The following is a 24,845-nucleotide window of genomic DNA, read 5'->3' on the forward strand; positions in this document are numbered from 1 at the left end:
ATAATCTTTGCCTACTTACTGCACAGGGTTGTTATTTAGAATAGAAATAATTCGTGTGAAAGTGCTTTATAAACTAAAATGCTATACATAGATAAATTATATAAAAATTAGAAAGACAACAATAACTGCTTTCAGAAATTAACAGTGGAAATTCCATGTAGAAGAGTAATCAACATAGTTTGTCACATGGAGGACCAATGAATGCAGATTACTGGAAGCATTTTTTTTTTTTTAAGAAAAATCAATACTCAATACCTAAAATGTAAAAATTCCAACAGTTAAAGTCAACTAGAGAAAGGTGGACCAGGGCATTTTTTTTTTTAATTTTTAATTTTTTTTTATTTGAGTATAGTTGCCACACAATATTACATTAGTTTCAGGTGTACAACATAGTGATTCGACAAGTTTATACATTATGCTGTGCTCACCACAGATGTAGCTACCATCTGTCACCATGTAATGCTATTACAGTATCATATGAAGGAGTGAGTGGCTTGGCCCCAAAGTATTCTCTGACCCTGGGGCCTACCTCTCAGGATGTTGTAGAAAGGATCTTGGATCAAGAGGCAAAATCCCTATAGAAACGTGAAGACTTTATGTTTTGGGGGACCTGGGAAAACTAAGACCATCTTCATTAGGTTCACCTAATTTTTTACCCAGGCCCCTAAAATGAGTGAGTGATTTTCAGCTGGGCATGTGCCTTGGTTGGCTGTGATGTGTTAGATGTGATAGGCAGAAGCCTTCTTTCTGTGTCTCGTTTTCAGGAATTTCACGTATCAGCAGTTGACCTCCTTCACTTTTTTCCTTATTAACCTGTAATTTATGGCAAATTATTTTAAACAGTAACTGCACGACCAAACTGTTTTCTGCTTATGCTATGATTCTCGCTATCTTTTGATTTGCTTATGTTGCACAGCCTTAATGTGTATGCCCCAAGGCTTCTGGAGCTGCCGTATGCTTAAATACAGTTCTTTTGGAAACAGGAAAAAGGAAAGTGGAATATTCTCATTCTTACCAGTCATGTATGGAATAGCAATGGATCTTTTATATTTTGTTTCAAGGTCAGTGGGGAGAAATTATATGACTGGGGTTTACGAGGATACATAGCCGTAGAAGATTTGTGGAAGGAGAACTTTCAAAAGGTGAGAAAGATCTTTTTCATTATCTTCCTTTTGGTTTAAATATATGGTTTATCTAGGGTTTTATAAGATTCTTGATAACACTGTTGCCTGATCCTGCTTTTCCTGTTTGTTTTCATTACGCCTCTAGCTCAGATTCTCTCTTGGTGGCCTTTATTGGAGGAGCAATAAAACCTCTGTGCATTTGGGGTTTTTTTTGTTTGTTTGTTTTTTTGTTTTTTTTTAAGATTTTATTTATTTATTTGAGACAGAGAGCATGAGAGGGAGGAGGGTCAGAGGGAGAAGCAGACTCCCTGCCGAGCAGGGAGCCCGATGCGGGACTCGATCCTGGGACTCCAGGATCATGACCTGAGCCGAAGGCAGTCGCTTAACCAACTGAGCCACCCAGGCGCCCTGTGCATTTGGTTTTTATCGGCAGGGCTGAATAAGTGGTGACCATAAAATGCGTTCTACTGTGGTCTTAGATCATCATTTCCTCTCTGTTGTATTTATAATGTGCTCAAAGTGTAGCGTATTTTCTGAAAGTTTTATCAAAACTGGATTCATAGAGAACATACTGTGTTCCCAGGCAAAAAAACAAAACAAAACAACTAACCAAGCCTCCTCCTCTTGCTATTTCATTTACTATGGGCTCCCTCCTTTCTTTTAGCACGACCGTATCTCTTCATCCCCTAGCCTTCTTGGCCCACTTACGGGCATGAGCTGTGGTGTGTTGGGGATCAGCCACCAGCTACAGACCATATTCTCTCTGCTGACTGGTGGATGAAAGGCAGAGGGAGGAGGTTGTGTAATTGTAAGAAGGTGTCATCTTTCATCTCTTCTTGCAGCCCCATAGCTGATTGAATGTTGCCCCTGTTTGCTGGAACATTCTTTCCTCTGATAAGGAAGAATGAGTATAGAACAAGGCATCATGTCTCCTCCAAGCCCTTGGAGGCACTGCTCGATAAGGAAGAATCAGGGTTCTTATATTAACATACCTTCTATGTTATAGATTGAAGGAAGTTCATTTTGACTTCTGTCATCTCAAATCAAAATACTCTTTAAAAATATAAAAAACTGTGTCAAAATTGAAATCCAGAATTTGGATGTAATATTGTAGAATCAATTATGAGCGCTCCTCATTATTTACATAAATAGTCTTCCAGTGAAATCTTAAGACTCATTTTTGTGTTAGTGGTAGCTAAAGGAATTAGTCTTTCTGGACCCTGGTTAAGCTAGCTTTGAGTAGGAAGTTCTGTGTTAATATCAAGTGCCCTTTGGCAATCCCCTTTAAAAAATAAACACCCGTAGTTTTGTTTCCATTCCTCTGACATTTTCTTTGGAAGCTTGCTTTCCTGTTTAAAGAATTCCTTAAGTCCACACCGACTTTTATATGGGAAAGGAAATAGAATGTCAGGAAAGCTCTACAGAGCCCTAGAAAGAAACGTGGAAAATGAAACTCATGCTCAGTTCCGAGTGCTCACTGTGGTGGTGGCAGAGACACACGTGCCCCAAAGCCAGTTGGGCGGGTGTCTCCTGGGAGCCTCTGAGTGCTCACCGTGGTGTCCGTGCACAGCTCAGACCCACTGCGCATGAAAGCCAAGGAGGGGATTCCCCCCATCCCCTCCTGCCCAGAGCCTCTAGCCTGGAAATAGCTTTCTCTGCTCTGAGAATTCAGCCCAGGGCAGAAGCAGCGGGACTGTGGTTGGAATGCAGGTGAAACAGGCCAGCATTTTATGGTAATTTGAAAACGTTAGATATTAAAGCTACTCACATTTATATGCGAGTCTTTGGGGAGTGAGAGAGTAAAGATGTCTAATTAGCTCATGGTTGGCCTCTATTTTTTTCTCTAGTCTTCTGTGCCTTTGTCCTCTTCAGAGTCATTGAGAATGTAATGTTCTTTCATTTGTTTACCTTGAAAGCATAATCTCCTCCTGAAGGTTGTGTGTTCTCACTAGAAGGTAATAAAATTGATGTTGACTACTTAAATATTTAGCACAAGTTTCAAATGAAGAACAACAGATGGCTCTAATCAAATTTTGATATACTTAGATTTCAGGAATTATCTGATGGTGAAATGCCATTGTTTTTTATTGCTCTTCCCGCTTCTTGTTGGATTTTGTGGGTTTCAGTGGTTTTTATTTTGTTTTATGAATGCGAGCAAAGATACAGGTTACCCTGGAACAGGAATCCTTTGGGGCCCAGGAACTGTGTCTTTGAAGGGACCTGGGGGACACTTGATTGAGATTTTTGTTTGTTTCTTAGCTTATTTGGAAATCGGTTTTCAAGTCAGGCTTGAAATTAGCAGTCTCAATTAGATGCAATCTAATTCATGGTTGTCCATAGTTATCACTGTAGTGATCTAACGAAGGTACATGCCTGTGGTTCTAAACAGTCAAAAGGAATTTGTGGACATCGTGTTTAAGACGGGGCACTGAGTATTTACCCCAAAGACACAGATGTAGTGAAAAGAAGGGCCATATGCACCCCAATGTTCCTAAGAGCAATGTCTGCAATAGCCAAACTGTGGAAAGAGCCGAGATGCCCTTCAACAGACGAATGGGTAAAGAAGATGTGGTCCATATACACAATGGAATATTACTCAGCCATCAGAAAGGGTGAATACCCAACTTTTACATCAACATGGATGGGACTGGAGGAGATTAGTAAAACAAGTCAAGCAGAGAAAGTCAATTATCATAGGGTTTCGTTTATTTGTGGAAAATAAGGAATAGCATGGAGGACATTAGGAGAAGGAAGGGAAAAATGAAGGGGGGGGCGGAATCCGAGGGGGAGACAAACCATGAGAGACTACAGACTCCGAGAAACAAACTGAGGGTTTTAGAGGTGGGGGGGGATGGGTTAGCCCGGTGATGGGTATTAAGGAGGGCACGTACTGCATGGAGCACTGGGTGTTATACGAAAACAATGAAGCGTGGATCACTACATCAAAAACTAATGATGTATTCTATGGTGACTAACATAACATCATAAAATAAAATTTAAAAAATAAATAAATAAAAATAAAACAGGGCCTTGAAATTTTCAGTGGTATGAATGATGGCTCAGTTCTCAATTATATTATTTGCCATGGAGTTGTATTACTCTCAAAGACCCTAAATAAGTCTGTGGCATTTTTCTGCTCTGCCACATCCCTTTTCCCTTTTAGGAATTGATACTAAATGTTTGCACTGAGTCTTCCTTCGACCAGTAGTTCGGACGAGGTGGTCTTTCAGTTCTGTCATTGCCTTTGGTCAGGTCAGAGAAATTTATCTGCTTCAGCTAAAATGAACTGTTTGTCAGAATTGTGAAGCAATGATGGGTGTGTCTAAAAATATTGTCAGCCTAGTGTGGTCTAGGGTTTGTTTTTTTGTTTTTGTTTTTGTTTTCAGATAGAAGATATCTGTTGGATTTTAAACTCTGTTTACGGGGGCACCTGGCTGGCTTAGTCAGTGGAGCATACAACTCTTGGTCTTGGGGTTGTGAGTTCAAGCCCCACATTGGGTGTCTATAGAGATAACTTTAAAAAAAAAAAGAAATCTTAAAAAAAACTTCTGTTTACAGACACACACAGAGACAGAGTTTAAAATCCAACAGTATAATGACCACATATATACCAATCATCCACCCACCTTTAAAAGGTAGGAAATTACTGGGGCGCCTGGGTGGCTCAGTCATTAAGCGTCTGCCTTCAGCTCAGGTCATGATCCCAGGGTCCTGGGATCAAGCCCCGCATCGGACTCCCTGCTCTGCGGGAAGCCTGCTTCTCCCTCTCCCACTCCCCCTGCTTGTGTTCCCTCTCTGTCTGTCAAATAAATAAATAAAATCTTTGAAAAAATTAAAAAATAAAAGATAGGAAATTACCAATGCATTCCAAGTTCTCCATGCCCTCCCTCTCCTGCCCCTGTGTCCCCAGAGGGAGCTACTATCCAGAATTTGGTTTTTCATTTCCTTGTTCTTCTTCTAAAACACTGTAGTTGAGCTTGCCTGTTTTTTGTCTTTATAAATAAATATATCAAATATACATATAAATATAAAGAGTTTATCTAGATGGAATCTTACCATGTGTACTATTTTGTAACTTGTTTTGTCCCCTTAACATGTTTATGGGGAAAAAAAAACACATGTTTATGGGCTGTGTATGGCTATAGTTTATTCATTTTCACTGCTGTAGAATATTCCTTTGTGGGAAGATAACCATGTTGATGACTAGTTGGGTGATTTTCAGTATACTGTTGCACACACAGCTGTGAGCATTTTTGTACCTCTGTCAGATATATTAAGAGTTTTCCTAGGCTGGGATTCCTGGTTCATAGGGTCTGCACATCAGTTTTACTGGATGACGCCAAGTAGTTTTACAAAGTGGTTGTTTCCAGTTTGCCATTCTGGTAGCTTTAAAATAGTTATTCACTATGGGGGAGGGGTGTGTGTTTGTGTGTTTGTGTGTCTGTGTGTGGTTTTGCTGTATTCTCCAATTTTTATTTTGAAAAAATTTCAAAACTACAGAACAGTTGCAGAAATAGTATATAATGACTCTCCCCTTCACTTCGATTCACCAGTTAACATTTTGCTACATTTGCTTTGTGTCTTACTTTACACATGTGTGGGCACTCACACACACATGTATTTTCTTTTTCTGAACTATGTGAGAGTTAGTTGTAGGTATCATTGCACTTTCCACCCATACCTAATTCAGCATGTATTTCCAAAGAACGAGGACATTCACTAATATAATCGAGGTACCACTATCACACTGGGGAAAGTTAACATTTCCTTGTTTACGTAAACATTACCTCATATGCAGTCCATATTCAGGTTTCCCCAACTGCCCCAATAATGTGCATTCCTTCAACAACTTTTTAATTTATTGTTTTAGCTTAGTGAATTAGTATAAGGCAAACTCCCTTGTGACCATCATCTAAGGACCAAAACCAGAACTTTGCCAGCCTTTCCCAGAACCCCCTCCATGTAGCCCACTCCAATTATAGCTCTCTCCCTCCATCCAAAATTACCTACTACCCTGACTTTTATAGTAATAACTTTCTTACTTTTCTTTACGGTTTTATCCCTGTCACTTTAGTTTTGCCTCTTATTATTTCTGACTTTATATGCCTTTTAAGTCTTCCCCTCTCTTTTTTTAAAGTCACTTTTAATCTATAGGTTCCCCTTCCATCTTTTTATTTTCCTTACAATGTATCTGTTAAAAGAAACTGGCATATTGGACCTCGAGAGTTTCCAGTGGTTTCGGCTTTGCTGATGGCACACTTCAGATGCAGTTGACCATGTTCCTCTCTTCTCTGCATTTCCTGCAGATTGCCAGCTGGATTCAGATGACTGATTGATGAGGTTTGTGTTTGATCCTTTTGGCAAGGCTGTAGGTCTACATAGGCATCTAAGTCTGGTTTTTACTTTGCTCTTTTGGTGTTAGCAGGTATTGATGCCCAGTGCCTAGACCCACTGATTCACTGGGGGTTAGAAAGTGGTTATATTCTACCTCTGTCATGTCATTTTTCACATATTAGCTGGAATACTTTAATAAGGAACCGCTTCCCCTCATCTGTTGTTTAGTTACCCAGTTAGAGGAAAGACAGGATAAATGCTTTATTTTTTCTCTTATGTACCAGTTTTCAAAATAATGGATCAGTTCCCTCTCATCCTCAGAAGGTCACCAGTTAGTTATGAATTTGTAGATTTATACATATTTGGATTTGAACGTTTTATGATTCGTATTGCTTATTAAAATTCAGATCGTCTCACTTTGGCTAGTAGAAGTTGGCTTTGAGTCCTTTTCACATGACCCAAGTAGTCTGATGGTTTCCTCACTATCTGGCATGTCACAATGGTCTCAGAATTTCTCATTGTAGTTTTAATGTACATTTCCTTGATCACTAATGAGGTTGAGCATTTTCACATGTTTATTGGTTTCTTCTTGAACCGCCTACTCATGTCTTTTGGCCATTTCTTTGTGTGAGTAATGTGTTCCTTTCTTAATAATTTATAAGGGTTCTTTTTTTTTTTTCCTAGATGCTAATATTGTTGGTCACGTGTTGGCAGATGTCTTCTCCCAGTCTGAGGCTTGTCTTTTCAGTTTGGGTGTCTTTTGACGATCAGAAGTTCTTATCGTAGTTGGTTTTATTGATTTTTTTTTCCATTATGGTTTTCACTCTGAGTCTAGGAGCTTAATAAAAGCCTGGAACTATTTCCTGATTGTCCACTGCTGATCTGAAACCCTTTTGCAAGTATCAGCGCAACGTCTGAGTATCCAAGATGGATGCCAGTTGTGGGCGTGGAGCCCCAGGGTCACAGATGGCTCTTTCGGAGTTGTCCTATAATTAGCCAAACACAGCAGTGTGTCTCCGTAAATGGCACGTTTAGTTTTTAGTAGGTTTTAAAAAAATGTAACAAGTTACTATAAAAGAATTGTAGAATGACTGCTAAAGGCCAACAATAACTAAAAAGTAAAGCCTTAATAATTCTTTAAAGGGCAGGAAAATCCATGAAGAAATATAAACCTGTTACTAACGTGAAAACCCAGCAGAACTTCTAAAGCTGGGCTTTTAATAGTTGTGTTCAGGCCTTGCTGGCTCAGCAGGAAAATGAAAGGGAAGCGGCAGGCACCACCCTGAGTAAATATGCCCTGCTTTCTCTTCCTCCATTCCAAATTCCTCAGCTTGCTAAACACTCTCAAGTTTAGCTCTCAGTAAGTTACATGGTTTCACAATGGTCCTTTCTGATATTTCTGTCACAGACAGAGAAATACTGCATGATTCAACTTACATGAAGTATCCGAAATAGTCAAAATCAGGGAAGCAGAGAGTAGAATGGTGGTTGCCAGGGGCTGGGGGTGGGGAAGGGGAAGGGGATTGGGGGGTTACTGTTCAAGGGGTGTAAAGTCTCAGTCACGCAAGATGAATATGTTCTAGAGATCTCCTGTACAGCATTGTGCCTATAAGTCAACAGTACTGTATTGTACATTTAAAAATTTGTCTGGAGAGTCAGTCTCATGTTAAGTGTTCTTAACACAATAAAATAAAAATAAAAATAAGGATGGTGTGGTGGGTTTTTCATAAAGCTAAATTTGTTCTGAATTGGTGCCTTTTCTAGTGTCGGCTGTTTAAAAACTAAAGGTACTAGGCAATGATTTTTCTTTTTTTTTTTTTTAACATCATTGCGTAACAAAAAGTTAAAAATTCTGGGCAGGGGGAGCATCTCCTTTTTTGAAAGACATAAAGCTTTTGTATCAGAAAAGGTGGACCAGGGGCGCCTGGGTGGCTCAGTTGGTTAAGCGACTGCCTCCGGCTCAGGTCATGATCTCAAGGTCCTGGGATCAAGCCCTGCATCAGGCTCCCTGCTCGGCAGGAAGCCTGCTTCTCCCTTTCCCACTCCCCCTGCTTGTGTTCCCTCTCTCGCTGTCTCTCTCTCTGTCAAATAAATAAATAAAATCTTAAAAAAAAAGAAAAAGAAAAGGTGGACCAAGCAGAATGCAGCATAGCCTGGTGGCCAGGAGAGTGGACTCTGGGGTAGGTGCTCCAGGCTCCGCCCCGCTCCGCCCCACCCTGCCTCCACCTCCACCTCTTACAAGCTTGAAACCTGGGGAAATTGCTCCCGCACTCTGGGCAATGAGAGTAGGACCTCATGGGGCTGCTTTGAGGACGAAATGAGTTTATCCATGTAAGAAACATAAAATGGCCAGACTCTAGCACGTGACAGCCATGACAGATGTCATATGACACTGCATACTTTTGCTTCTGCTTGAGAAGATAACCTCTCCTGATGGGAAATGGAATAGTAGGGCTTATATCCATTAGTCAAGAGTCCTCCCACCAGTGTTTTAGTTTCCTATCCTGCCATAACAAATGACCACAAATTTACTGGCTGAAAGTAATACAAATTTATATTATCTTAGACCCCGTAGGTCAGAAGTCTGGTGCTAAATCAAGGTGTCAGCAGGGCTGCACTCCTTTCTGGCGGCTCCAGGGGAGAATCCGTTTCCCCCCTCATTCAGGTTGTTGACAGAATTCATTTCAGTTCCTTGTGGTTGTAGGGTCACGGTCTGTTTTGCTGGCTGCCAGCTGAGGGTTGTTCCTAGCTTCTAGAGGCTGCAGCTTTCCTTGGCTCATGGCCCTCTTCCTGCATCTTCAAAGCCAGCCACTGCAAGTTGAGTCCTTTTCATGTCCCATTTCTCTGACCCTATCTTTAGTCTCCCTCTTTGACTATCGGAACCCATGTAATAATACAAAATAATCTCCCTATTGGAAAGTCAGCTGATTAGCGGCCTGAACCTCCCTCCATGCTGCGGAAATTCACCTTTGCCATGTAAAGTAACATAGTCACAGTTTCCAGCATTAGGATGCAGACATTTTTGGGGGAGGCCTGATTCTGCTTACCATATCCAGTGAACTGGGATGTCATTGGGGTCTTTAACAGGTCATTTATCCTTACCTTTTATTTCTCCATCAAAAAGGTACATGATCTTCTACCTAGGATTAATAATGTTTATTGAGTGCTTGCTGTGAGCTTGGCCTTGGGTGCTAAACTCTTTGTTCACGGAGTCTGCGGCAGGTTCTATTATTCCCATTTTACAAACGAGGAAACTGCATTTGGGGAAGTTAAGTAACTGATCAAAATAATCAACTGGGGAGGGGCTCAGACATTTCAGTGGGCTAGTATACCTCAGAGGTTTGTCTGGAAATCCCTCTTCACATGGTAGTGCGTACTAATTGGAAGTAAATGTTTGAACTGAGACAAGTGTTTTTATTTTGCTAATAGAAATTATCATTCATGTTCATGGCTGTGGTAAGAAAATAAATTTTCTTCTATAGCCTAGCCAAGTTGACACATAAAACTAACCATCAGAGTGCAATTTAGCTTATTCCTCTAACCCTATATAGTCCAATATGGCAGCCAGCTATTGGGTACTTGTAATATAGCTAGTCTGAATTGAGGTGTGTGCTGTAAGTGTAAATTCACGCAAACTTAGAAGACATGGTACAAATAAAAAGAAGGTAAACTGTCATTATTGTTATACTGATCGTATGTTGAAATAATATTATTTTAGATATGTTGGGTTAAATAAAATGTATTAATTACTTTAAAAAACAATGAAACCAGGGCTCCTGGGTGATTCAGTTGGTTGAGCTCCTGACTCTTGATTTTGGCTCAGGTCATGGTCTCAGGGTCCTGGGATCGAGCCCTGTGTCGGGCTCCATGCTCAGCAGGGAGTCTGCTTGAGATTCTCTTCCCCCCCCCCCCTCTCTGCCCCTCCCCCTGCTCACACACACTCTCTCTCTAAAATAAAATAAATCTGAGAGTGGGCACCCCACCCACACACCCCTAAATAAATAAATCTTTAAAAAAAACCCAATGAAACCTGATAGGTATCAAAATTAAATTATAAGGAGAATCAGTTATAAAATATTTCAAATACAACTGTCTGAAAATGCAAAAAAAAGTTAATTTCTGGCTTGTACTAAATCACAATCTTTTGAAGTCAGAAAATGTTGTTTTTTTTTCTGAGATCATGGCAGTTTCTGCCAAGAGAAACCTGATTTATAATAGGGTGGATGGGCTCAATATTTCTTTAGTGAGGTATTTGACTGTCTTGTTTTATTATACTATAAGTGATACGTAAACAAACAAGAAAAATTTCCTAGCAACAGAGTTGTTTTCCTCAACCAGAAGAATATTTTATGTGCTCATTTTCTGAATGTCCAAAAGATAAAAAAGCTTATGAATTTAGCATCTTATATTTTTGAGATTGAGATGCTGGTGAGTATAGATAGTAAAATATATAGGAATATCACTAGAAGTACTTGGCAAGCATTACATTAAGGTAATTCACACCTAAAATATATTTAACTAGGTAGAGAACTATATGGTTTTTATGATAGACCCAATTGTCAGACATGGTTATCTCACTTACCTTCATAAATGAAGTCTCTTTTTTTTAATCTCTTTTGTTCTTCATTAATTACATACCCAAACTTTTTTTTTTACCCTCATCAGATCTCTAGGTTCTGAATAAACATTTCATTGTTTATTCAACAAATGTTTAAATACCATGTGCTAGGAGGTCCCTAGGGATATTGTGCCCTCACGAAGCTTATGTATTAGTAAATGATTCAGCTCACATATTAGTAAATGAGTGGAAGAATTCTACAAATCAGGAAGCACATGGGTGCTGTGAATGTGAACAGAAGGTTCTCATCTAAATCAAAGGACACGTGACGGGAAAGCCTTGATCTAGAGGATGAATAGCATTTAGTCAGGCAGAAAGTGGGATTGACCAGTCTTAGGTCAAGGGATACATTTTGCAAGTTCTCATCCTAGGAAAGAGCTTGGCAGGTTGGAAAAGCAACAGCAAGTAGGCCTGGGTGTGTGTGTGTGTCTGTGTGTCTGTGTGTGTGTGATTGTGGCTCTCAAGGAATACAGTAAGGCACACGGTACTGAGTCCTATAGGGCTCGGTTCAGAGCAACAAGTAGACATGGGTGTTATATGATGATCCGCCAAGCAATACACAGGGCCTTGTTTCCCAGAACTTCATCATCAAGTGGATGTGTTCTGGAGATAGGGTAACCATATAATTTATCATCCAAGTCAGGATATGCTTGAGAGTGAAAGGAGGTGCTGTTAATTATGCTGGGACAGTGGGTATAAACCAGTATAACTTGGGCATGCTGGGATGTATGATCACCATGCTTACAGACCAGTTTTCAGCCACTCCAGTAAGCCTGGAGTTGCCTAGAAACCATGCTCTGAAATTACAGGGTTAGTATATGTTCCTGCTTTCTCACTTTCCCCCCTCCATCACCCATGGATAACTCTTGGAGAAGGCCACCAGGGGAACCTGCAGCAAGTCTAGACCACGGAATCCCAGCCCCATTGCCCACTCACCTACAGCCTACTGTTTTCAGGTTGCCATCTCATGAGAGTTCACCCCCTTGATGGACATCAATTCTTATTAACATGTTTTCAGAATTATAGTATTGAAAACATACAGGAAGGAAAGTAAAGCCTTAAACATTTAGCACATGAACTTTTCCTACTAGAAACTTTCCTACATCACTTCTGGTAGATGAAATGACCTAATTATACATTCCCAGATGGTGGCCAGGCAGAATGGGTGTGGTCCAATTATAACCTCTTTCACAGTAAACATGTTTTGTGATTTAGCCCCTATGGTGGATGATACACAGAGAAGAACAGCTTTATTCTTTATTTTTATTTTTTTTTTAATTCTTTAGCAATGGCAGCAGCATAAAGTAGTAAAGAAATCTTTTCACTCTTGGATTTTTTATAGAATCAGCTGTTTGGCTGAATCTCTGTGGTGAGGATTAATGGGGCTTTAGTTCCTGCTCTCCTCTGTGCCTAAGTCACCGTCTACAGCAGGGCCCTTAGGGAGCCCTCGTAATTCCTTCAGTTAACTGAGAAATGGGTCAGGTTGCATTATAAGAATATTTAATGTTGTATTCAGCCAAATACTGAAGATGGGCACGCTGAGACATTCCAGTCTTTTTTTAGAAGTTTCACTATTTCTTTTTAAACTGTATTAATATTCTTAATTTTTGTTTTATAAGCCAGGAAATGTGAAGAATTCACCTGGAAATAAATAGAATGCTCCATGCTCTGCCCATTTTAATCAGGTAAAGAACAAGAGAATCTGTAGTCATTTTTAGCCTTGTTAGCACCAGCTGAAATGACTTGTCCTTAATTAACTTAATTAATTATAGCAGTTTCAGCTTCATGTAGATACATAAGGACCGGTATGATGTTTCATTCCATCTTTAATTTGTGGACTTAAGTGCCTTCACTTGTTTAATTGTGTTCATTCCTGAGAAGTACGTGGGTTTTTTAGACAAGCTAGAACTTGGCAGTTGTGATTTGTCTACAAAGCTATTTCAAACAGTTGAAAAGTGCCATTATTTCTTAGGTTTGTGTTTTTTTCAAATAAGACTTTACTATAATAGGCACCCTTGTATTCATCTGATAGTCATTAAATAAACATTTGTTGAATGAGTGATGGTTGTAGAGAAGCTCAAGATTATATAGAAATATTATTATAAGTGCCATAGGGAATTCATAGGTGTAATTATTCTTTCTTTAAAGATTGAGTAACCTGAGGCTAGAGAAATTTAGGATACCAGATGAAGTCCGAAAATCAGTGTGATTTCTTCTGCTCATATACTCAATTCACTATCTTCATTCATTTGTTCAGTATTTACTCATGAATACCAGCTAAGTATAAAACAGTAGTTATATTAATGTTTGTGTATATATGAAAAATTATATAATAGCACTTGTGATTTCCTGATAAGATTATAATGAGTTTGGAAACAATTAAATATTTAGCTACAAAAAGTGGCTTAATTCTGGTATATCCATGAAGAGGAATGTTATATATGTTTCAGTAATATTTAATTGCATGGAAGCTTGTTAAATGAAAAATAAAGGTAGTATGGTACATTTTTAGAGAGGATAAAGACCAGGAAATACAACAAAAAATTTAAGTATGTATCTTAATTATGGATGTTTTTTATAGTTTTTCTTCTATATAACTTTCTATATTTTAAAATATTCTGCAGTGAATATGAATTTTCTTTTATAGTCTTTTTTTTTTAAATCACTGCTACACTTATTGTAAATCATGGCTGCTATTTACAATCCATGAAAGCCCTCAGTGTGAGGTTTTTCTTTGTCTAGCTGTCTCCATATTTTTAGAGATGCAGAGAGTCATATAGTCTTAGAATTTGAGAGGGGTCCTCTGGCCCCCCAGCCAGCCTCAAGCATAAATACCCTGTAGCTCTGTGTGTTCTCACTTTTCATCCTCACTGATAGGCACCTTACCCCACAGGGCAGCCATCTTTGGATGGTTCTGATTTTTAGGAAGCTGTTTCTTTTTTTTTTTTTTTTAAGATTTTATTTATTTATTTGAGAGCGAGAATGAGAGAGAGAGAGAGAGCATGAGAGGGGGAGGGTCAGAGGGAGCAGCAGACTCCCTGCCGAGCAGGGAGCCCGATGCGGGACTCGATCCCGGGACTCCAGGATCATGACCTGAGCCGAAGGCAGTCGCTTAACCAACTGAGCCACCCAGGCGCCCCTGGAAGCTGTTTCTTATACTAGGCAAAAATATGTCTTTTTGTAACTCCTATGCAATGGTTCTGATCCTGCCTTAGGGGTCACAGAAAACAAACCCAGATCCTCTTTCACATCTCAGCCCTTCATATGGTAACCCCCAGTTGTACTTCTCAAATTTTATTATACAAACAAATTACCACAGGAGCTTGTTAAAAGACAGAGGCCTAAGCCCCACCCCAGAATCAGCATCTCTGGAGAGCCGGGCCAGATGTGTACTGGATGGATCTGCTATTGGAAGAGAGACTAGAACGTGAGCAGCCAGGAAACCACATATGTCCTCCAGAAACTTGACATTGAATATATTATGTTTCTCTGCAGGGACAATGAGACTTGGAATACAGGGAAACTACGTAAATATCTATTTCATCTTTCCAAAATACTCTGGGCCAGAGTTCAGCTTACTGTATATACAACCTTGATTTCATTCTTTACTTTTTTACTTCTCTATTGGAGATGGAGTTTTCAATTATAAAAGTGATACATATTTGTTGTAAAGGAATTTTTTTATGGGTGCCTGGGTGGCTCAGTTGGTTAAGCAGCTGACTTTGGCTCAGGTTGTGATCTCAGGGTCCTGGGATCCAATCAGGCCCCGCATCAGGCTCCCTGCTCAGCGAGGAGTCTGCTTCTCCCTCTCCCTCTGCCCCTCCCACCACTCGTGCTCTCTCTTTCTCAAATAATAAAATCTTTTTAAAAAGAAATTTTTTTAGATAAGTGTTTTTAGTTTATCTGGTTCTCTATTCCTTTTCCATGGTTAATTTCTGTTAGTAGTTTGACATTACCATTCCAGACATTTTTCTCTGTGTGTGAATGTGTGCACATCCATACCTTCTTTCGGTTTTTTGACAGAATGAGCTCATATTCCTTGAATTGTTTTGCAAGTACACTGAAACCTCCATGAGGGAACACATCTCAATTTTATTATTACACCTAAAGAAATTAACACTAATTGTTTAATATCATTTCATATTTAGGTAGTATGCAGATTTCCCTGATTGTCTTTTTGCATTTGGTTTATTTGAATCAGGATCCAAACAGGATCTGCCCATTACATTTGACTGATAGGTCCCTGAAGTCCCTTTTAAACTGTCATAGTTCGTTCTCCTTCATTTTTCCCTTGCCATTCATGTTTTGAAAAACAGGCCTATTTATCCTTTAGAAGATACCACATTCTGGCTGTGGCTGAGTACATCCATTTAGTGTCATTCTATTGATCTCTTGGTTCCTCTCTTCTCTCCATTTCCCATAAAATGATAGTTAGACCTGAAGGCTCCATCATATTGAGGTTCAGTTTCGGTAAGAATACTTCATAGTGCTGTGTTTAGCTGTGTTGAACGAATGAAATAACTTGCCTTTTTTCGCTTAATATATTATGTGCATCTTTTTCTCTTAGTACTTAGAGATCTGTCTCATTCCTCCTCTTAGCTGCTTAATAATTTCCTAGTATGGACTACTGTGGCCTATTGAATCCTTATCAAAATAGGTTTCCAGTTTGCAGTTTTAACAATGTAGTAAATGTGTTGAATTCTTAGAGAAGTCCAAAACAGATTAATAAACTGAAATGGAAAAAGTAAGCTAGAGGTTTACGTCTTTAACTTAAGAAGTTTGGTTTTATATTAAAAGATATATTTGTATCTAAAAGTATATCTCTAAAATACTTATGAACCTCCAATTGCTAAGTAGATTCATTACATACTGGGAAGAAAGCAATCTGGAGAAGAATCCATTTGTCTTTGGTGTGTCTTTGGATGATGTGTGTTCCATTCCAGAGAAGAATAGTGGGGTGGTATGAGGGAAGGTATACGTCAGACCTGACGGTGATATAATCATGCTCTCCTTCAGCAGATGGACAGAAATGTAGTTGTTTGGTTTTTCAGAAGGGGAGAGATGTGGTGTGTGCTATGCTGTTTAAGCATTTTTTATTTATTCATCCATCCATCCATCCGTTTAATTATGCTCAGGTACACAGCCAGTTGAGAATCTGAATGTAACACAAAATGAATGAAACACAAAACCTTTCTGCTTTGTGGTTTAAGTGTCTGTAAAACAGAAATAATTACAGTTTTTTTCTGGTGCATGATGATCCTTATGGTCATAATAGTAATGTAAATATTTGATAGGGTTTCTCAGTTTAACCCTAATGAATTTTCAAAAAGCAAAGTTTTAGAGTTTCTCTTTTTCTCCCTGGCAGTTTGCTTATGGTTTTCTTTTTCTTTTAGTTATAGGTAAACATTGGAAACTCCATGCAGTAAACCAGTATTTCTACAGAAAAATGGCAGAGAAGTCAGTACTGAATATAGTAAATTGGCTTTCTTCTTCAGGACAAACTATACTAGGCTTCTTTGTTATCTTGGGTGATGCCATACTGCAAGTGGACTAATCGGAAATCCTTTCACCTAGAGATAATGTCTAGCCTTAGAACTCCTCGTTCTCAAGTTGCTATTTATGTACATAATTAAAATTCCAAATTAAAAAAAAAGTTGTTCTGCTTTTTTTTAATATTACTGAGTGACAGTTTAAGCGTACCTGGTGCCCATGTGTGCGGTGTGCGTGGTTGTATGTGTGGTATGTCTCTCTGAGTGTACGTGTGTGTGTGTTGAAACCGGTAACCCCCCTCAGAGCAGTAACAGCTGGCAGTCTGCACAGTGCAAGCCCCACAAGAGTTGAGTCAAGCCGAGTGGCTCTAGAGCTGAGAGACGAGGCTTCACCGGCCAGCCCGAGAACGTACCTTGTAAGTAGTAGCTGGCCTGACAGTGATTAGAAGACATACAGAAGAAAACAGTAACTGACCCCTTGTTGTGTTCCCTTGCCTCCCAGCTTCCACAGATCTTCCCCTCCTTGAAGGCCAGTGGAAGATGCATAATGAAGCAGTCTGTCCTCGGCTGGTGGAGGAATGGTATGTGGTCGTGTGTGTTGGTTCTGTGTGTGTCAGCCTTGTATTCACTTTTGTGGCCCCTGAATGCACAGCTTATTGAACTTTGTATTTGCAGTGCTGATGGGAACAGCAGGAGCCCCTTTTGACATCAGCCAGCGAGGGAGGATGGCAGGGGAACAGCGTGTGAAAGGGAATTGAGAATTTCCAAACTGCAGTCAGATTGGAAATTAAAAGTTGTCTTTGCATTCTTGTAGTGTCAATTTAATTCCGGATTGTTGACCTTCCACATCTGATGGCATTTGGGAAGATAGCACGGCACAAATGGAACGTGCTCATGTTAACGTTCAGTACATTTGATAGAGCCAAAATGGCCGAGAATGTTGCCAGCATTATCACCGGTCTAATGAGCTGAAGCAAATTTGTCCCTAGAGTAATCCCCGTAGTGACCCAGAAGTCTATTTCCTTTTTTGCGGAAATACTTTTGTGTTACTGTACCAGTCATCCAAATACATTAAAGCTGTGCCCTAAATTTAATATCTCATAAATATACTATTATTATTTCAGGCTTTTCCCATTGGCTTCGCTTCCTTTATCACCCCCAGAAAGTAGAAACTCCACAAGTTTCCTTGTTCCTGAGATTGCTTGATCTAGAGAAGATGAAGAAATGGCTCTTGAGGTCATTAATCAAAAGGTATTTGAGTGCCTCCTAACTGTAAGATATTACTTCCCATTTTTAACGGTTTAGTTGGTATTGAAACATTGCCTTAAAACCTCTTAAATTCTCCAAGGGGATCGGTGGGGTGGGGGTCACAGAGCCGGCTTGGACTAGTATGTGGCCTGTATCTAGGACAGCAAGGTCATCACTTTCCAACCAGGCTAACTCAGTCACTCTTTATACTATGGTCCTTTTCTTCTGTGGTGATTTGTATCCAGTGCTGCCTGCCTTTTACATTTATCACTATTTGCTTGCCTTCCATGAACACTGAACTGTAGGGAATAAAACATTTGCATATTGTAAGTTCTTGCATTTCTCCAGCTCTTTATACTTTTCACAGTGCTAGTTTATATCTTTCCTTTCTTGGCTATTCCTGACCTCAGTATGTTTGTACTCTGTTTTTCTCTGTCCTGAGGTAATACTTTCTACTTAGGTTTATACTTTTTATTCTGTGTTTTGATGACCAGTTCCCCTTATGATAAAACTGAGACTCTCAATTCAGATTATCTGTAAGTTAATCAGCACAGTTCTATTTGAATAACTCTAGAGACTTTGGAGGGAATGTTCTCTACCATACAGAGTGATTTAAGGTGCTCTGAAGAGACAAACGTGGTGTGGTCTGTTCTGTGATAATGTGGTAGTTGGAGTCCTAAGAAAGATTGCTTTATCACAAATCAAGATTGTAAAGCAATTGTTTCAATGGGGAAAAAGGGACCAGAGATGCTAAAGAATGCCTTCATCAATCTTATCACCTGTGTTGCCGCTTGGGACAAAATCAAAACAATAGTAGTAGATAGAAGAACTAAGGTGAGCTGAGGGACCATCCACCTTGGCGGTACAGTAGCAGGTACCTGGGCCACTGGGTTAGCAGCTTTTATGGTAAATGTACTGCTGGATCCCAGCTGACAGTTGGCCCCTGTACTGCAAAGTACTTCCCCAGTGGATCAATGACATTAGATTCAAGTGGCCTAAAGGAGATTCAAAATAAGGTAAAATGCTTCTATTCCCATATACAGATGAAATAATGTGACTTGTTTGTGGTTAAATAGCCAGCCAATGACAGTTAAAATTAGGCCATGTAGGGGCGCCTGGGTGGCTCAGTCGTTAAGCGTCTGCCTTCGGCTCAGGTCATGATCCCAGGGTCCTGGGATCGAGCCCCGCATCGGGCTCCCTGCTCAGCGGAGAGCCTGCTTCTCCCTCTCCCACTCCCCCTGCTTGTGTTCCCTCTCTCACTGTGTCTCTCTCTGTCAAATAAATAAATAAAATCTTTAAAAAAAAAAAATTAGGCCCTGTAGTGAGTATTACTGATTTTTATTCGTTTAAAGTTCAGAATCCTTGAATTCAGTGAAAAAGAGACTGAGATTATGTTCTCCTCATTGTTCTATATTAATGAACGCACTTTGCACTCATTTTCTGGGAAAGGTTTGATATGTAGAGAAACACTTTTCATTGTGACCAGCAGTATTCATGTTTATTATATAAGCTGAATGGTGTACCATGAGTGTCAATGTTTTCACTTTTTAATTTAATGCACCCACCCAATCTAATGCAAAAACTTCTGTCAGAGGGACCAGCAATATATTTGTGGGACTAAATTTCTCATCCAAGGCTTAATTTTAATTAAACGTAAATATTTGAAATAAAAGGAATCTAAACTGGTAAGGAAGAAGTAAAACTCTCTTTGCAGATGACATGATACTATATATAGAAAACCTTTAAGACTCCACCAAAAAACTCCTAGATAAATGAATTCAGTTAAGTCTCAGGATACAGAATCAATGTACAGAAACCTGAGACCTTCCTGTACCCTAAAAATGAAGCAGAAGAAGGTAAAATGAAGAAAATCCCATTTATAGTTGCACCAAAACCAATAAAATATCTAGGAATAAACTAATCAAACAGGTGAAAACTATAAAACACTGATGAAGAAATCCAAGATGACATAAAGAAATGGAAAGACATTCCATGCTCATGGGTTAGAAGAATTGGGTTGTCTGTACTACCCAAAGCAGTCCACACATTTAATGCAGTCCCTATCAAAATACCAACAGCCATTTTTCACAGAACTAGAACAAACAATCCTAAAAGTTGTATGGAACCACAAAAGACCTCAAATAGCCAAAGCAGTCTTGGAAAAAAACTGTGGAGGTATTACAACTCCACGTTTCAAGTTATGTTACACAGGGGTAGTCATTAAAACAGTATGGTACTGGCATAAAAATAGACACATAGATAAATGGAATAGAACAGAAAACCCAGAAATAAACCCACAATTATATGATCAATTAATCTTCAACAAAGGAGGAATGAATATACAGTGGGAAAAAGTCTCTTCAAATGGTGCTGGGAAAACTGGACAGCTACATGCAAAAGAAGGAAACTGGACCACCACGTTCTTTCACCACACACAAAAACTCAAAATGGATTGAAGACCTAAATGTGAGACCTGAACCCATAAAAATCCTTCAGGAGAGCGCAGGCAGTAGTTTCTCATACATGGGCTAGAGCAACATTTTTCTAGATATGTCTCATAAGGCAAGGGAAATAAAAGCAGAAATAAACTACTGGCACTCCATCAAAATAAAAAGCTTCTGCACAGCGAAGGAAACAACAAAACTAAAAGGCAATCTACAGAATGGGAGGAGATATTTGCAAATGACATATTTGGTAAAGGGTTAGTGTCCAAAATATATAAAGAACTGATACAGCTCAACACCCCAAAAACAAATAATCCAATCAAAAAATGGACGGAAGACACGAACATACATTTTTCCAAAGAAGGCATCCACATGGCCAATAGACACATAAAGAGAAGTTCATCGTCACTCATTATCAGGGGAATGCAAATCAAAACCACAGTGAGATTTCAGGTCACACCTGTCAGAATGGCTAAAATCAAAAACACAAGAAACAACAAGTGTTGGCAAGGATGTGGAGAAAAAGAAAACCTCATGCACCAATGCAAACTGGGGCAGCCCCTGTGGAAAACAGTATGGAGGTTCCTCAAAAAAATTAAAATAGAACTACCCATGATCCAGTAATTGCACTCCTGGGTATTTACCTCAAAAATGCAAAAACACTAATTCAGTGGTATACATGCACCCCTATGTTTAGAGCAGCATTATTTACAATAGCCCAACTATGGAAGCAGCAGAAGTGTCCCATCAATTGATGGAGTCTTAATAAAATGGAATATTATTCAGCCATAAAAAAAGAATGAAATCTTGCCATTTGCAACGACATGGATGGAGCTAGAGAGTATTACACTAAGCAAAATAAGTCATTCAGAGAAAGACAAATACCATAGGATCTCACTCATATGTGGAATTTAAGAAACAAAGAAAAAAGACAAACCAGGGAACGGTCTTGACTATAGAGAACAAACTGATGGTTACCAGAGGGGAGGGTGGGGGAATGAGTGAAACAGGAGATGGAAATTAAAGAGTATACCTATCATGACAGGAAAAAAATGATAAAAGAAATGGTTTCATTCACCACCAGCTGAAAGAAAGTTGCTTGCGGTTTTGGTTTTCACCCTGTACACCTCCCTGTCTGATGTTTTGTTTCCCTTTTGATAGGTTCACATTTCAGGTCCGCAGTTAGCTAGCACATAGTTCTAAAGGTACAATTAGGTCAGACTCTAGACATGACCAAAGTTCAGGCTTATTTATATTTAGGAAATGATAGCCAAAGAAATTTCTGGACGGAACAAAAGTTTGTTTTCATAAGCCAGTGTTTCACTGTTTCACATTTTGTTCACTTAGCAAAGCTCAGTGAGTGACCTGTATTTCACATTTAAGGGCCTTTGTCTTCTTAATCAATTCTAAAGCTTTGTTGTTGCATTTCAGCTGTGACTCTGGGAGGCAGAAGAATAGCGTAGGAAGTGGCTCTTCTCCCTGTCCTCCCCCAACCTGTGAAATAGTCTTCAGACTCAGTAGCTGCAAGAGTCATCAGTCCATAAAGTCTCTCTTCTCAGGTACACCTTGGGACACTCCACTCAGCGTTGGCCCATCTGATGGACACAAAAGTAAGGGCAAAGATGGAGAAAACTACAGGATTCAGACACTGCTCCCCACACTCAAAAGTGAAGTTATAACAAGTCGTTCCAGTGCTTAGATGACGCAATACTCAGATTTTGTTAGTGACTCCAAATTTGAGTGTGGTTGGAGGCATGATTTGAAATGCTTTGTTCACTATAGGGAAAATACTAGCGTTTAAACATCAGCTATCTGATTTATCTTTTTTTTTTTTTCCTTAGGATTTTATTTATTTGAGAGAGAGCACAAGCTGGGGGAGAGGCAGAGGGAGAGGGAGAAGCAAGCTCCCCACTGAGCAGGAAGCCCAACACGGGCGGGGCTTGATCCCAGGACTCTGGGATCATGATCTGAGCCGAAGGCAGATGCTTAACTGACTGAGCCACTCAGGCATCCGTGGTTTATCTTCCATATCTTCTAAACTGGGAGAAAATGGCCCTCAGCTAAAGAGTGTCTGAATGCACATATGACTTTGTCCTGAGACCCCAGGAAGACCGTAAGAGAGGGAATTTTGTTTTTCCTTAAGAAGAGAGTGATTTTTAAGTTGTCATTAGCACGCAAGGAAAGGATGGGGAGAGGGAGACAATGGACCCCTGGTTTTTGCAACACACTTAGTGGAACTGTTTGACTCTTGAAACCCTGCACCCGTATAACATTGACACAAATAAAAGTAACAAAAACATTTAAAAGAATTCTAAGAAAAGCAAGGAAGTTAACATTAAAAGTCTCATATTTACTTTGTAAACTTTGGTTCCCTGTGTTCAATAGGGCCCTTCCTGTCCTGAATGCAGTATGATACATTTCTCTCCATTTTTCCAAGCTTTAGAAAGTTGTGGTGTGACTTTTATCTACGGCATTTTGTCGGTCGTATCTCTCTGATTTCGTTTCTGACTCCTTCTCCAGGAATGCATTACTCAAGAGGGAAGCTGTGATTCGTCTGGGGGCATGGTCCCCGGGATCCAAAGTCATGTTGCTTCCATGAAGAAAAACAGACTGCTTCATGTAGTGTTAGACTTACCGAGGCTCTTTAGACGTGGTCGTGGCCATAGTGCTCCCACGGCCTTCCCTGCTTCGCGTTCCCCACTTGCCTCCTGCTGGTGAGGCTGGTGAGGAGGATATGTCCTCCTTTCTGCATCTCCTCTCTGTCCTGTCAGGCAAACATGACATTGTTTTCTGCTCCTCACTTTGTGTTCCTCGCTCTTTATGGGCCCCACTGATCTAAAGACGCTTAACCTACTACTAATAGATTTCTTTGTGCAATTGTTGTTTCCCCTTGGGTCGCCTTCTGTTCTTATTCCTCATTTCTAGGCAGGCTGTGAGATTTAGGAAAAGCTTGCCCCTTTACAAAACCTTTTTAACTTGTTTGTACTCCTTTTGAATTCACCATCACTCTTAACATTTCTAAAGAACTACATTTCCAGATGTGAAAACCTTCTCTCTCTGAACTCGAGGATCCCTTTGTAGATTTTCTATGTCCTCATGCGTGCTCTACCCTCGTGAGTTCGCTCCTGATCTCTAGTAGACTATCCCTGAGACCAGGCCAAGTATCTTTTTCCTTAGTGGTCCCACGGTGCTGACCTCATGCGCTGACTTATACGTGGCAAAATGTGTGCTGAGTGTGTTCTTTAAAGTTCAAAATTGCATTATGATTTGGTTTTATTTGAGCCCTTGAGGCTACCCATAAGCACTGGATTTGTTTGATGGCCACCATTCTGAGAGTGTGTGTCCCTCTGTTTCTGACTTCCGAATCTAAACATAGAGGAGGTTGAGCTCAGTACTCTCTAAAGGCCTTCGATCTCTGTAACTTTTCCCCCTCAGATTGATGAAGCACCCCTTGAGTGCGTGGTCTAGATATTCTCTTATGTTGTACAGGGAGGAGAAATAAGGTTACATTCAGATGCGACGACAAAGCAAGTACACAAAACAGTAATCACAGGCAGCATCATCATAACGTGCAGATCAACTAGCTGATAGATAGTAATTCTGTGTATTGGTCTTATGCAAAAAAGCACCCAAGGATATTTGTCTAAAACGTGAACATAATGTACCTAAGGAGTGGTTTTACATTTTTCGTGTACCCTAGCTTTTTTAGAGCAGGAAGAAGAGTAATCAGAGGAAACAAGTCTTGTACAACAGGACATTGGTTTTGGATGGATGTTTTTACTTTTAGTCTGTTGGGACCTAACCTATGCTCTCTTTATGTGATTATTGTTTTCCTTTTGGAACACCTTCTGTCCCCAGCAAGTCTGGCAAAAGTTACTTTAGGGTTGGGCTTTTGGGGCACCCTTGATGTATTCCTCTAGCTCATTCTTAATGTTATTATGGATAGACAAGATTTAATATTTTATTCCTTTCAAGTACAAAAGGGAATTTAAATACCTACCTAAGAGTAGTACCAGATGAGGGGCGTCTGGGTGGCTCAGTCGGTTAAGCGACTGCCTTTGGCTCAGGTCATGATCCCGGGGTCCTGGGATCGAGCCCCACATCAGGCTCTTTGCTAGGCGGGGAGCCTGCTTCTCCCTCTCCCTCTGCCTGCCACTTCCCCTGCTTGTGCTGTCTCTCTCTCTCTCTGTCAGATAAATAAATAAAATCTTAAAAAAAAAAAGAGTAGTACCAGATGAAATCCTGCAGGTCCTGCTTTAATGAATAGATATATTGTATTTAAAATTAATACCCATTTGCATAATAAGGTATGCCACAGACCTTTAAAAATCTCTTAGTAGCTTTATACAGTATTTACTATAGTAATATACTGACTTTAAAAATTCATGGATGGGATAAACTTCAGCTCACTCTAATGATGACAAATTTGAAATATTCCTAGACACCAAATTTGAATGTTTGCCTAAGTAAACTGTAAATTAGAGCTTGAATGAGTGCTAAGGCCTCTGTGCAGAAGAGAGTTAACATAGCAGGTGCAAGACCGCCATCTTTTAGAAAGGCCTGCTTGCATGGTTGGCCCTTAGGAAGC

The 24,845-nt window shown here is 39.8% G+C and overlaps 1 protein-coding gene across 6 annotated transcripts in view; it reads left to right on the forward strand.

The window, feature by feature from the left end:
* The window catches only part of LOC115944070 (MICOS complex subunit MIC26), a 73,769-nt gene that overhangs the window by 32,487 nt on the left and 16,437 nt on the right, over positions 1-24,845 (forward strand). The window contains exons 5-9 of one of the 6 annotated variants that reach the window (XR_014141372.1): positions 1,062-1,142; positions 12,696-12,761; positions 15,508-15,546; positions 16,470-17,146; positions 17,690-18,902. Coding sequence is in view for 4 of the 6 variants with exons in the window: in XM_081809041.1 (XP_081665167.1) it covers positions 1,062-1,142; positions 12,696-12,731 (117 nt within the window). In the remaining 2 variants the exon portion in view is untranslated. Of the gene's footprint in view, positions 1-1,061; positions 1,143-6,430; positions 6,465-7,142; positions 7,321-12,695; positions 12,762-15,507; positions 15,547-16,469; positions 17,147-17,689; positions 18,905-24,845 lie in introns of those variants that run through there. The other 5 variants (XR_014141373.1, XM_081809042.1, XM_081809041.1 and 2 more) reach the window with 5 other exon arrangements.

The sequence above is a fragment of the Leptonychotes weddellii genome, chromosome X (assembly GCF_054177405.1).
Source record: "Leptonychotes weddellii isolate Sample4059 chromosome X, ASM5417740v2, whole genome shotgun sequence".
Taxonomy (NCBI): domain Eukaryota; kingdom Metazoa; phylum Chordata; class Mammalia; order Carnivora; family Phocidae; genus Leptonychotes; species Leptonychotes weddellii.